The following is a 14,145-nucleotide window of genomic DNA, read 5'->3' as shown; positions in this document are numbered from 1 at the left end:
CAGCACCTGACAGAATAATACCTCGCCTCACCCTGAGAGGAGAGCAGTTTGTGCTCATCATGACATGTAATTTGGTAGAAAACTACAAAAGTTCACGATGTATACAGTTGTGTTCATATGTCTTCATCCCCTTTCCTTAAAGAAAAGGCTGAATTTACAACAGTCACTCAAATAACTGGAGACTTAAAAAAGGAACAATAACTAAAAATCTGAAAAAATATCATTTAGTAATATAAGACACTGTTTTTTCTTTTAATTGAGTTGAAGAAAGAAAAAAAACAACAAATTGGTCCTGGACAAATTAGAGCACTTTTCTGTTGAACAGTGGGACAAAATACCTGTCAACAGGTGCAGAAGTCTGACTGAGAGGAACAGAAAACACCTGACTGGAGCGGAAACATTAAAGGATTGTTCAACTAAATATTAGTTTATGAGTGATGGAATATGTAATAAATTATCTTATTTGTTTGCTTTTTCAAAAAAAATATTTTATTGAACCAGAATTAGAAAATAATGTAATGATATTCGTCAAATTTTTATTTCTTATTACTTTAGTCAATTTCAGCTTATTTTACAGGCAGCTGTTTTTTTTTTCTTTCTTTAATGAAAGGGTATGAATAAATATGACCACAACTGTAGCTGAAACACTTAGATATGTAGCATTTCTTGCAGTAAAGTCCTCTACTAGTCATTAAAGGTACAATGTAAGACTTACTGGCATCTAGTGGCATCTTTTAAAAGAAACCCAGGTCCCAGAGCACCATTGGGACCTGGGTTTGTGGGACCATACAGAGTTTTCAAGAGGGTTGGAGATTTGAACTACGCGACTGTGTCACGTTAATGCTGTGAAGGCCTATGAGAGCCCAGTATCTGCAGTGGGCTGTGCTGTCTCGACTCGACTTGATATATATATATCAAGTCGAGTCGAGTCGAGTCCCACACAGTCTATATATATATATATATATATATATATATATATATATATATGTATATATATATATATATATATATATATATATATATATATATATATATATATATGTATATATATATATATATATATATATATATATATATATATATGTATATATATATATATATATATATATATATATATATGTATATATATATATATATATATATATATATATATATATATATATATATATATATATATATATATATATATATATATATATATATGTGTATATATATATATATATATATATATATATATATATATATATATATGTGTATATATATATATATATATATATATATATATATATATATATATATATATATATATATATATATGTGTATATATATATATATATATATATATATATATATATATATATGTGTATATATATATATATATATATATATATATATATATATATATATATATATATATATATATATATGTGTATATATATATATATATATATATATATATATATATATATATATATATATATATATATATATATATATATATATGTGTGTATATATATATATATATATATATATATATATATATATATATATATATATATATATATATATATATATATATATATATATATATATGTATATATATGTATATACACGTACACAAGTTTATATATTTACACTGGTTTCCAGTCAGTCATATGATAGATTTTAAAACCCTGCTGATTGTTACAAATCCCATTATTATTTAGGACCAGTATACATCTGTGATATGTTCAGAGAATATAAACCAAGCAGAGCTCTTCGATCCAAAGACTCAGCTCAGCTGGTCCCGACCAGAATTCAGACCGGAGTCCAGAAAAGCAGCATTTAGCTGTTTCGCTGCAAACCAGTGGAACAAACGGGCAGATTAAACTCTTAATAAACATAAACAAATTTAAATCCAGGTAAAATCATTTCTTTTCTCATGCATGTGCAGGAAATCTGCAGGCAACTTTTAACTGATCTTTATTTGAATTTTTTAATTTATTTTATGATTTTATTGTAATTTTTGCTATTTACTTTCTTTTACGGTTCTTCTTCGTCTTTACTGCTTTTAATGTTTAATGTAAAGCACTCTGAATTGTCTTGTACATGAATAAAGCTGCTTTGCCTCATGTATTAAACTCCCCAGACCCCCCATGGCTGAAAGGATTGGTCCAGCCTGGATTGCGCCCTCAGGGCCATGTCTCTTCCCACTGCCACCCGCTGTGTGACTCAACTGGAAAAGACAGAAGCAACTACTTTTATTAATCAGATTTTATTAACTCAGCTGTTGCAAACTGGACTGATGCGAATCCTGTAATTGAATTGTTTTGATTGGATTATAATGAAGCTACAACAACCTGGACTGAATCAGACTCTGTTGTGACTCGGTGCTAAAAGACAAATAAAGTTCAGCTGAATTGAACCAAACCAGGCTGATTTCTGACTTTATCTGCAAATACAACAGATTCATATGCAGATACAAAGATAAGTCAGGTTTGCATGTGAAACTAAGCCTTTCTTCCTCTTCCTGATCCATACAAACCCCTTACTGCAGCACACACACAGAGCTCCATGGCTCTGTGATGAAAGATGAGCAATCTGTTTGGGATGTAAACATTATTTTCATTGTTAGCGATGGCTGGTGTTAGAATGTCTCGGAGCATCTTTAGGAGGTGAAACAACAAACGGGAAAGCCGACCCTGATGCCGGCAGATCCAGCAGCAGAAAGTCCAGAAGGCGTCCGCCGCAGCAGGCCTGCTGGTGACAGCCGATGCTCACCAGGAGGAACGTCAACCCCCACCTCCAGATAAGTTTTGACAGCTGTAAATTGAGAGAGCGAGGGAGGAGGATAAGGAGGGGGCGAGTGGCTATTTTTATCATCCATTCAACCAGGCCTGAACCAGACTGAGAGAAACCTTTCTCTCCTCTCTCCAGAAGGAGATCGCTCCTTCTGGATCTCTCCTTTCTGCCTCCAGAGAAACTTCTGGAGGTTTGACCGGGGGCGTTAAGACCAGGAGAAGCGGCCAGTCTGGAGGAAGATTTCCCAACTGGAGCAGATTTCTGCCGAGTGTAGAGAGGAAAGACGAAATCAGAGAAACTAACAGGCCAACATGGCTCTGCTGTGTTACAACAAAGGCTGCGGAGAGAAGTTTGACCCTGACAAGAACAAAGACGGTGAGAACCTTCCACCTTTTTCTTTTCTTTTCCTTTAAATTGACCCACAAGACAGTTTGAGGCCATTTTTCTGCTTTATTCAATAAAACAAAGCAACCTGGACCATCCTGACGGCCTCTACAGGCAGATTTATTTACTTTTCTTTTAACTAGTAACTATTTAAATCATTTAAAATGGCAGAAACCATTACTGACTTGTGTTTTTTTTAACTTTACATTTAAATGTGTGTAAAGTTTTTTGGCCACGTCTGAACCAGCCGCCCACTTTCCCTCTGAAGTGGGCACTTGTGGCCACGTTTGTGGTGCGTTTCCCGCCTTGATGTGCAAATCAAATGGAAATCGTGGCTCTAAAATATGCAAATTCATTATAAACAGATAGAAATATGTATAGTGCAAGTTATAAGAGATGAATTGGAGGACTTTGTGTCGCCAGGGAGCAGAGTTCTAGTTGGTGTCCGTGTTATTATACATGTAAGTGTGTCTCCATGTGAGGGACTTGGAGCGTTATCAGCCATGTTTTTCTGAAAGGCCCCCCTTATATGGGACATACACCCCCTTCAAAATGACTGTGTGAACAGCTGCTGACTGTGTGTGTCTATATGTGGACTCACTGTCCGTTTTACCCCCTGACAGATACCTGCCTCTTCCACCCAGGAGTCCCCATCTTCCATGATGCCCTGAAGGTAAGCCGGTTGATCATTAATAATTTCATCAGTGTCCGATCTGGAACGTGACGCTGAATATTTATGTGTGTGTTTGTTTTCAGGGCTGGTCCTGCTGTAGAAAAAGGACAACAGACTTCTCTGAGTTTCTCTCCATCAAGGTAAAAAGCTCAGGGTCAAACATTGCAGAGTTTGGAGTGTGAGGAGAGAGAAGAGCTTGTGTAATAACTCAGTGGGAGTGAAAATGATGTGAAAATATGCAGCTCCTTTGATTAAACTTTAATCAAGTGGAAGGAGAAACCAGTGGCATAAGATACACTCTGAGCTGCTGCTTTGAGAAACCCATATTTAACTTCAAATTAATACATACGCATGAAGTACGGCGATGGATTTTCTATTTTTTTTTTCACTCCTTGAGACAGAAAAGCTCTGAATCATAAAGTGAGGGTCTGATAATGAGCGGTATCTGTGTGAGCTAGCCCTCCCAAAACGTTCACATCAGTTTCGTCTTTACAGCAACCGTTTCAAACAAAAACTAATGTTTCTTCTATATAATGAATTCATAATTGAAGAAAATAATTTTGAGTTTTTTTACATCATATTTACATCCCAGTTATTGTTACCCAGGCCGGATTATCCAATGGGCATTAAGGGCACAGGCCCATTTGGTGTGTTGCTATTGGTACCACTAGGTGAGAGATGCTAGAAATGTTGTTTCACAGTGTTTCATTCAGTTTTCACAATCTTGCGGTGGGGAAGGGGGCCCCTGGAACAGTCTGGGCCCAGGGACCTGTAGACTTTTAATCTGGCCCTGATTGTTACTGGTAACCAGAATTATGCATCATGTGAACGTTGCTAAACCAGGAGAGGATGATATTTCTGCTTTAGTGTGATACATCACACGAGTTTTCAATGTGACTTTGGTATATAAAAACACCAGTGGCAAGACATTGCACAAGGAAAACAGTTTTAGCTGGACTGGACTTGACTAGACTGGACTGGATTCGATTGGACTGGACTGGACTGGACTTGACTTTACTGGACTGGATTGTGGTGCTTGTTCAAGTATAAACAAATTAATCAACCAAAGTACGTTTGACTCAAGGGGCAGGCTTTCTCTGTTACCTGGGACCTGGTAGATTCCCACAACTTGAACAACGGAGAAGCAACTAAGCTAACAGCTAACTGTTAGCATGTTGAGCTAACAGGGAGTTGAACGTACGGCTTGATACGGCTAAATGAAACATGAAATGGCACACAGAGCTTTACAACTATTGGCTGTGTACTTTGTCGTTATCTCTTTGTTTTTTAAACAGCTTGGATGCAGACTAATTTTTATGGCAGCTTCTAACAGAGCATGCTCGTAACGCGGCGGCCATTTTGATCCCCAATGAAAGAATTCCTGCAAAGACATTATACTTAGTTTCCACTGCTTGGTGTGTTAGTCGTATGTCAAACATTTTAATTTAGTGTAGCTGCCAGTCAGTACCTCCTCCAGTTCCAGTACTCCCTGACTAGTCTGCAGCTTCTGCAGAATCCCAGTGACCTACTGCTACATTAGCTTAGCGCTATCGCAGCTCCAGCGAGGGGGTGTGGGATGTGCGCGAGTATGTTTGTTTGGTCTTTTATTATGTACCGTATATGTAAGATTGACAGAGCCTCCGGCAGTTAAAAGTGAAGCCTATGCGGAAGTGCATAAAACTGCAATTCCCCCTTCATCCACTAGGGGCTGCAAAACAAAGCAAATCCCCATAAACTCCCATGTTAAAAAGACCAACATCACAGCAGAAATAAACATGTTTACAGCCTGGTTCCAAAATCATTTTTTGATTTAATAGGTCAGGTTTACCTTCATGACAACTGTGGGGGGAGTGAATTTTTTTCTAACTCGCCCGTTTAAAAGTAATTTAATCTCAAAATTCGGCATATTTAGGGGCGGGTCCTTTTGATTGACAGGTACCCAAACTCCGCTTCAAGTCCGAAGAACGTGGAACAACCGCGGTTTTTAGCTGGTTAACAACGTAACTTAGCTTTAGCCCGCTTACCTCCATTACCTGGTTAGCTCCTGTTATCTCTGGGTTAGCTCGGTAAGCTAATTCCATATTTTTAGCTACAACGCTGAAGCAAAGTTTAAATCTGGTCCGTCTTACACAACTTCACCTGGATTTTGCAGAATTCGTTGCATCTTTAAAAGTTTCTGCAGGAATTGCTTTTCTTTTGAAACACAGCTAATATTTGAGCAGGCTCGATTCCCCCCCTCTGCACATGTGAGATCAAGAATTTCTTCCTAACCCAATGTGACCTGTGATGGTTTGAATGCAGGGCTGCACCCGCGGGCGCCACAGCAACGTGAAACCCCAGGAGCCTCTGAGGCCAGAGGTGTCGTCAGATAAGGCCGACATTAAACACACCAATGGTCAGGAGATCATCTACCAAGGTCCCAAATCTGCTGAGATGCTGCAGAAAGAAAGACCAAGGTATGTCTGTCTGTCTGTGTGTGTGTGTGTGTGTGTGTGTGTGTGTGTGTGTGTGTGTGTGTGTGTGTGATTCACACTTGGCCTTCATTTATATGGCGACACTTCATCGTCTAACGTCTGTGGAATAAGTGGAATTTGTCAGTTTGCATATACATTCTTGTTAGTCTGCTGCGTGCAGCTGCTGCTGTAGCATTCCTCCAGCAAGGTCAGGGTGAGGTTGGCTGCAGCATCGCTGGAATAAATAATGCAGCGAATAACACCTTGTATCAGTCTGCAGGTCTGTTCGATGCCTTCCTGTACCATCCGAGCTTTCATTTTACCGTACATGTATGTGTGTGCACACAGTTCAGATGAGCCCATGACCAAGCTTCCCCACAAAGTGTCCGCTTCGCTGGCTCAGGCGCTGGAAAAACTGGACCTCAGCAAGAAAGCCGAGAGCGAGAAGAAAGGTCAGTGCTCAGGGTGTTGTTTTTAAAGCTGGTTCTGAACACATCTCTGGTGCTTTTCTCAGCCAAAAAGAGTGAATCATCAAATATCTTCTCTGAAAAGATGTGAGGAAGTCTGGTGCAAGAAGAATTCACATTCCAGCATTTTTGCATGCAGGTCAGAACAACTTGTACCACAATTAATCAGCAAAAAATGTGACTTTTCCTTATAAATACATGGACAAAATTCTGTTTTTTGTGTATAAAACTGAACCCAAAAATATGACTTTTTCTAACAAAACGGGGACGAGGTCATCTTAGTTGGTTTTGGCAAAGCACTGTGGGTAGAAGTGACCAAAATCTGACTTGTTTGCCCACATGGGACCTATGTCTGATATCCTTTTTACTGGTCCTTCAGGCCATGATGTATATCCAGCTGATACGCTGCCGGCTGGGTAAGACGAGGTGGAAATGCTGCCAAAAATCAGCGTTTGGCACCAAACTGTCCCTTCTTCAGCCGGACCCCTTTGGTGGAAACATGGCTAAAGCAACCTTAGTTTAAACAATCACGTCACTTTTCATCCAACTTTTTACATAATTGAGATCTAACGAATGTGCACCAGTCAGAAACGTGAACAGCGCTCTGTGACATCATGTCTCATGTATTCATGTTACATCAAGGACGTAAACTGTTCATACTGGAATCAAATGGCAGTCAGATTAAAGCTCCCATATTATCCATTTTTCAACAATTTCAGAAAGGGTGTCAGAGGTCGAACAACACCGTTTTCCAAGTGTTTCACCCCAAATTCAGCTTTGGTCCCTAATTTCAGCCAATCCAAAAGTCACTTAATTGAATTCTACTGGGAAACGGCTGCTCTGGGTCTGAGCCTTCAAATGTGACCTCACAAAGGGAAATATCTCAGGCTGACATGTCTGAACAACCATTTTCTCAAAAGTGGAGCAAACAAGTGAGAGAGGTGACAGAATTTCTTCAGTTTTAGAACTCATACAGTCTTTGATGACACGTGACTGTTAGAAAATTGTTAGAAAGTAAATTTTGCATAATTTTGGACCTTTAAGTTATAATATGAACAACAAGGCAAAAAATTTGGATACCAAGATGGATACCATCGTCCATCTTGCATCCTGTCTCTTCGGTGAGCTTTCTCCAGCCAGTAAAAGTCAGCCCGATGTTGACTCTTGTTTTCTCCCTGACTCTTTTTTTTTTGTCGATTAGTCCTTTTGGGTGTCTTAGGAAGCTGAAGCAGAAACATACTAACATATATATTAACATATTAACATATAACATATAACATATCAGTGTGCCATCCAAACAAGTCAGAGTACAACCGTAGCCTGAGGCTGAATAATCTTATTTTTATTAAACCTTGTGTCTGTTTAGGTAATCAGCTCCACCATGAGTGATCGTGATTGTTCACATTCCTGTTCGTCTACAAAGCTTGTTTCTAGATGTTTCCTCTACCAGGGGTGTCAAACTCCCTGGTAGAGGTAGGTATCCTGGTATCTGGCAGGTTTTTGTTGTTTCCTTCCACCAACACAGCTGATTCAAATCAAATGAATTCAGCAGCTTCTTGTCAACCTATTTATGATATTTGGTCAGGTGTGTTGGTGCATGGAGACAACAAAAAACTGCAGGATACCGGCCCTCGGCGACTGGAGTTCGACACCTGTGCTCTAGTCACCGCGGTGTATTGCGAAGTTTTTGGGGTGTAAACTAAACAACGAACATGGTGACAATAGAGGAGGTTAGTATTTGGTTAATATTGAGATAACGGCAGAAAGAAACAACAGCCGCTGTATTTTAGACCCCTGGAACAAGACGTCGTGTCTGTTTTTATCGCTGCTGAGTCTGTGACACACTGATGGTTACACTGGAAGCTTAGTGGTTTCCTGTATACTGAAGACTGGTTGTGAGGACCTGCATTAAAAAAACTACACAAAGCAGCCATGATAAACGTGTACATGAGACAAAAACCAAGAATGTTTTCTGTCTACTGATGTGTACATCAATTTTAAATGTTTTCATACGTTGCCGCTTCATAATTACATCCATCTTTTATGTTGCCATGGTTATTAAGTCCATTCATTCAGTAGTGGGCGGTGCCGAGTTCAGCTTTCTGATGTCAGATTTGGACGATCAATGGCGATGACATATCAATATAAACGTGTTTTTAATCAGAATATTTCATATCATATATTAATATTATATATTTCAGCTGCCCTCATCTTCTTTTTCTTCGTCTTCCACTTGTAGGAAAAGAAGAAAAAATTACAAACAAAAAGAAAAAGACATCTCATTTTGCACTTAAAATCAGCCGTAATGTTCTACAAATAGCAAGTAAAATGTTTTCTGTGTATCCTTGTTATATGTCTTGAAAACTGAAATAATAATATGAAAGATCTCTTCGGGTATCTTCGGACTGTTAAGGTTTTCTGAAAGTTTGCCATTTAGATGAGCAGATTCTTAACAATCAGCAAACTCTTCAGGTTCAATCAAACCAAAACAAAGTCCTGCAGACTAATTTACCAGTTTACATAAAAATCTGTGTGTGAAATATAAGTTTGATGTATTTTTCAGCTGTTTATTCAGCCTACTTCAGTCCAATCCAAAAGTAAGGCCTTAAATCCATTTCAAACAATACAGTCTGTGTGTGATAATATGGTCCAGTTTTTAGGTCCTTAACTGGTCCCCTGTACAGATCACCCATGTGAATGTGGTGGAAACACACCCAACATATGTGTGAATGTAAAAATGCTGAGTCTTTAAGACACAAAAAGCTGCTAACCTGAACTTTTTTTTTTACATTGTTTAAAGAGGAAAAATCTCTTCTTGCCTGTTTTTTCTGTCTTTTCATAGAGAGTCAGATGGTCATATGTGGGACCCGCTGCAAAAACACTGGTTGCAAAATAGTAAGTCTTTCTTCATCGTGGGATTGAGTGTGTGTGTATAAGTGTTTAAGTAACTTCTGTGGTATTTCTGCTCAGGCCTAAAATAGTCGCCTATCTGACTTCAGCAAAAAACCAACAAATTCATCATCCGCACCAGGAGCTGTTGCTGCACCTGTGTGTGTATTTCTGTTTTTGTGAGGCCACTGAGAAAACGCAGAATAATAACTTGACAAAAAAAACAGAAAAATACTCATCTTTTTATTCATTTATGCCAAAAATCACTTTTACACACATTTTTGTCTTTATTTGCCTGTTTTAACTACATGCAAGTGTTTTTTAATATAATCTGGACTAAATAAATCAGATGGAAAATGTTAGATTTGATCATTTATTAAATCATGTGTGATACTGAGAGTTTGGCTCACTGTGAGAGATCTTATTAGATAAACTTGATCAAGTTCATATCGGCACAAATCAATTGGATGGGATAATGTTATGGCGGACGTCATTCCTTTAGTTCAGCCATCAAAATAAATGTGTTCGTACATCAAACAGCCACTTTAAACTATCAGAGCTGAGCTGGTCCAAATAAAGATACAGGTACACAAACAGACTGAGATGCTTTAGATCATTAGTGTCTGTAAAGTTTAATAAGAGCGCCATCCGGTGGACAAAGTAAGCAACAACATGAAGCCCTTTTATCCAATTTTCAGCCTTTTTCTCATAGAAAACACCTGACTGGTGACCAGCAAAAGGTTAAAGGGTTTAAAATAGTTTTACTTACTAAGAACTTATATTATTATGTAACATGAAACTTTTGATCATGTAGTTTTGTTGTAGTTTGGTGTTTATGCCATTTTTCTTTTTTATAAGACACGAATACAACCTTGTGAAGAAAAGAAGCGCAAATTTAAATAATTCATTTACATCAAAGTCTTTATCAAAGTCATGTTTTTAATGTCTGCTTTTTGGTGTGTTTTTGCTTGAAATGGGTAACAAACAACAAGTGTGTCATGAATTCATTCAGAAAGATGTATATTAATTAATATATAACTACAATATATAACAATTAAAACTGGTTCCTGAGCTAAAACGCTGGTTTTTGGGAGGAACTAACCAAGGAATTTGCTGAAACAAGAGCAGTTTCTCATAAACCCCAAAACAGAACAAGGTCCATGAATGCACCAACCTGATGAGGGGCTTAAAATCAGGAAAACGCTGCCTGATTTAGATTAAATGGATCTTTTCAGTCTTTTATTTCCCATTAATTTGGGTCATAAGTTGATTTAGATGTAAGGAAGCAGGGAAATCATCCAAAACCTGCATGGCGGCAACTTGACCTTATCTTCTGATCTGGGACATTAACTGATCTAATTGACCTTTGCACCGAGATCATCAGCATATCATCTGTGTGTTTAGATGTATCAAGGCGCAGAGACTGACATGGAGGTCTGCACCCACCATCCAGGAGCACCAGTCTTCCACGAGGGGTAAGCATTTAACCCAGCAAGAGTCCCGTTATTTACCCAACAGATAACAAAAGCAATTATCTGCAATTACAGCAACATAATTGCAATCTTATTAGCAGAAATCTGACTTCAGTCATTAAACAGCCTCTACAAATGAGAAATGTAAACAAACCTGAAGTAAAGGCCGTGTTAGCAAAGCAGGGAACAAATATTACAGCCAAAGTAGAAAAGAAAGAGATCAGACGGGTAATTAAAGATGAATAATTAGAACAAAATGCAACGTTAGAAGAGACTTCTGAAGTGAATTAAAGTGAAAGTAACACAAACTGCCTCGGAGAAAACCTCTATTTCCACGATCAGGACCTGAATTAGCAGCAGTTCATCTGGATGAACATCGCTGTTACCAGCTGTCATCATCTCTTTGTCTAGATATAAATACTGGAGCTGCTGCTGTATAAAGACGACAGACTTCAACGCTTTCCTGGACCAGAAGGGCTGCACTGCAGGGAAACACCGCTGGGTGCCAAAGCAGGTACCCTGAACAAAGCCCTCCACCAGTAAACGCTGGACCTCTGGAGACTTTCAAAGTGTTAAAACACATCATTAAAAACATGCAACGCAAATGCAAACATTTTTAATTCCAAGGATCAAAGTGAAGCTGTGTCTCAATGTGCTTAAATGTGTGTTTCTTTGTTTACAGGACAAGAAGAAGGTAGCATGTCGACATGACTGGCACCAAACTGGAAATAATGTTGTTGTAACAATTTACGCCAAGAATTCAAATCCTGAGTTTTGCACCATTGAGGCCAACCGGACAGTGGTGAGTGAGCGCGAACGTGAAACACTGCTGGTAGCTTTCAGAAATACTCAGCTGAATAATTCAGTCTTATTTTTGGTTAGCTAATCTTAGACATGGATGAGTCACTGATATGAGGATGTGTCAGGTGCAACAACTTCTCTCTAACAACCCTTAAAGGATGTGATTGTGTGTCTAAAAGCTCCAAAAAAATTACTCATCAATTTAAGCTAACGTTTGAACCTCTTGCACAGGTGTCAAACTCCTGTCGTCGAGGGCCGGTATCCTGCAGGTTTTTGTTGTCTCCATGCTCCAACACACCTGACCTAAAGTCAGAAATGGGTTGACAAGAAGCTTCTGGATTAATTCTATTTGAATCAGCTGTGTTGGTGGAGGGAAACAACAAAAACCTGCTGGATACCGGGCCGGACCTCAACGACTGTAGTTTGACATGCCTGTTAGCTTTGTGAAGTTAAGCTAATTAAAATGACCAATGTTAGCGAAACAGAGAAGATGGAGTAAAAAGCCTGGCTAATTCCTGTAAAACTGTGGGAAAATACCCCAATAAACTCAGTTGGATACTAATTAAAAACACTGTAGTGCTTGTGGGACCGCTTCATTAAATTATTCATGAATTTCAGCTTAAATTTTAACTTGAGGCAACAACTAATAAACTTAGCATCTGGAAGCTAAGGTTAGCTTAAAATGAGCTATGTTAATCTTTGAAAGCCACATAAGAAATGTCATTTAAGTTCATTAAAAGTCATTAGTTTAATTTTACAGTAAAACATGATGGTTTAAGGAGACTTCCTTTGGATTTCCAACCTGTTCTCACATACCATAGCATCACAGACAGATTATGTGGTTTGTAAATTAACTCTCCCAATTCTGATGCTAACAAGTGTTTGAAATATTTTATAATGAATATATTAATTATTCCTGAAATGTCAGAGCTTAGCTGATCATTTAAATGAGAAAGCAAAAAGAGAAATATTCTCTTGGTGCCATTGCTGACATGCAGTTTATGTAATCTGTTTAATTATTTAAATTTCAAGATTTCATCCATGAGTTCATTGTCAAAAGCTATTTTAATCTTCATTTGTCTTTCTCCGTAGCTTTCATGTCAAATCCAGTTTGAGAGTGATAAGATTTTTAAGCGGGACTTCCACCTCTGGGGGGTGAGTATTATCTCCTAGATACTACTTATTCAACAACGTAACTTTTACATTTAGGTGAATTTAAAAGTTGGGTTTTGAGTATTCATTGCTTTATTTAGTATGTAATAAAACCCTGGAAAGCATCTTATTCAGCTGCTTTTACCAAACACGACACAACATGGAACAGACCCAACAAAATAGGAGGGTTAATAATAGTTAACTAAGCACAGATAAACATGAATATATGATCTATTTGTCATCCATTCAACTCTTTGGTCTCTCTGGCCGTAAGGTAGTCGACATCAAACAGAGCTCGGTCAACATGGTCCCATCCAAAGTGGAGATCACCCTCCGCAAAGCCGACAAGGTAGCCTGGGGCAAACTGGAGGACCCAACATATAAACCTGAGCCAGAGCCTGCAGAGGAAGCAGTCAATGAAATTGCAGAGTCGTACAATCCCGACTGGGACATCAACGATGATGACATTAGTGACTCGGATGAGGAGTGGGCCTACGACACGCTGGAGAATAGAAAGAAAACAGATAACAGCATGAAGGAGAAGAATAAGGGGAAGGAAAAGGAAGATGTGCCAAATGTAAAGAGGAAAGAGGTAGAGGAGGAGATGAAGAAGGCAATGGAGGAGAAGAAGCGGGCAGAAGAGGAGAGGAAAAAGTTGGAAGAGCAAAGGAGGCAGGAAGAAGAAGAAGGATATGAAGACATGCCAGATCTGGAGGATCGTGATGCTAACTTGGAGTGATTTGCATTAACAAAAGAGACTAAAAGGTTCAAATAAAACAGAATTTTTTTAGGCAAAGGAAGCTAACGGTTAAAAAGCCCTTTTTAAGCAACAAATCTGAATAAAAGTTTGATTTTGTTGAAGTGAAAATGTTATTGAGGCATCTGCCTTCAACACGACTTTTTCTACATCTGTTTCTAGAACTACGTTTTTGTTTCTGTGTCTACGATTTACCATTTCATTAAAAGCTAAAACCAGCATATAAACAGCTTAATCTGTGATGTAGAGCTTCGTTCACACCTTCCCTGGGTTAAAAACAAAATGATTAATGGTTAATTTAAAAGCTTCAGCGTGC

The 14,145-nt window shown here is 38.2% G+C and overlaps 1 protein-coding gene across 1 annotated transcript; it reads left to right on the top strand.

Annotated features, from left to right (window-relative positions):
- Positions 1–2,877: 2,877 nt before the first annotated feature.
- Positions 2,878–13,933, top strand: LOC306768915 (cysteine and histidine-rich domain-containing protein 1). Its single transcript, XM_079257391.1, has 11 exons — positions 2,878–3,156; positions 3,789–3,838; positions 3,922–3,978; positions 6,140–6,294; positions 6,640–6,743; positions 9,601–9,653; positions 11,052–11,122; positions 11,531–11,633; positions 11,802–11,921; positions 13,013–13,075; positions 13,347–13,933. The coding sequence occupies exons 1-11, from the start codon at positions 3,093–3,095 to the stop codon at positions 13,809–13,811; spliced, it is 1,305 nt and encodes a 434-aa protein (XP_079113517.1). The 5' UTR covers positions 2,878–3,092; the 3' UTR covers positions 13,812–13,933.
- The last annotated feature ends 212 nt before the right edge of the window (positions 13,934–14,145 follow it).

Source organism: Telmatherina bonti (assembly GCF_933228915.1).
Source record: "Telmatherina bonti genome assembly, chromosome: 18".
NCBI lineage: Eukaryota > Metazoa > Chordata > Actinopteri > Atheriniformes > Telmatherinidae > Telmatherina > Telmatherina bonti.
The sequence above is the reverse complement of the archived record's forward strand: the minus strand, read 5'-3'. Positions and strand labels throughout refer to the sequence as shown.

Excerpts from the sequence above, each read along its gene's own strand:
- LOC306768915 (XM_079257391.1), top strand. The coding sequence starts at position 3,093 with ATGGCTCTGCTGTGTTACAACAAAGGCTGCGGAGAGAAGTTTGACCCT. Across the intron at positions 3,157-3,788 it reads CCCTGACAAGAACAAAGACG|ATACCTGCCTCTTCCACCCA; the intron begins GTGAGAACCTTC and ends ACCCCCTGACAG. Across the intron at positions 6,744-9,600 it reads AGCCGAGAGCGAGAAGAAAG|AGAGTCAGATGGTCATATGT; the intron begins GTCAGTGCTCAG and ends GTCTTTTCATAG.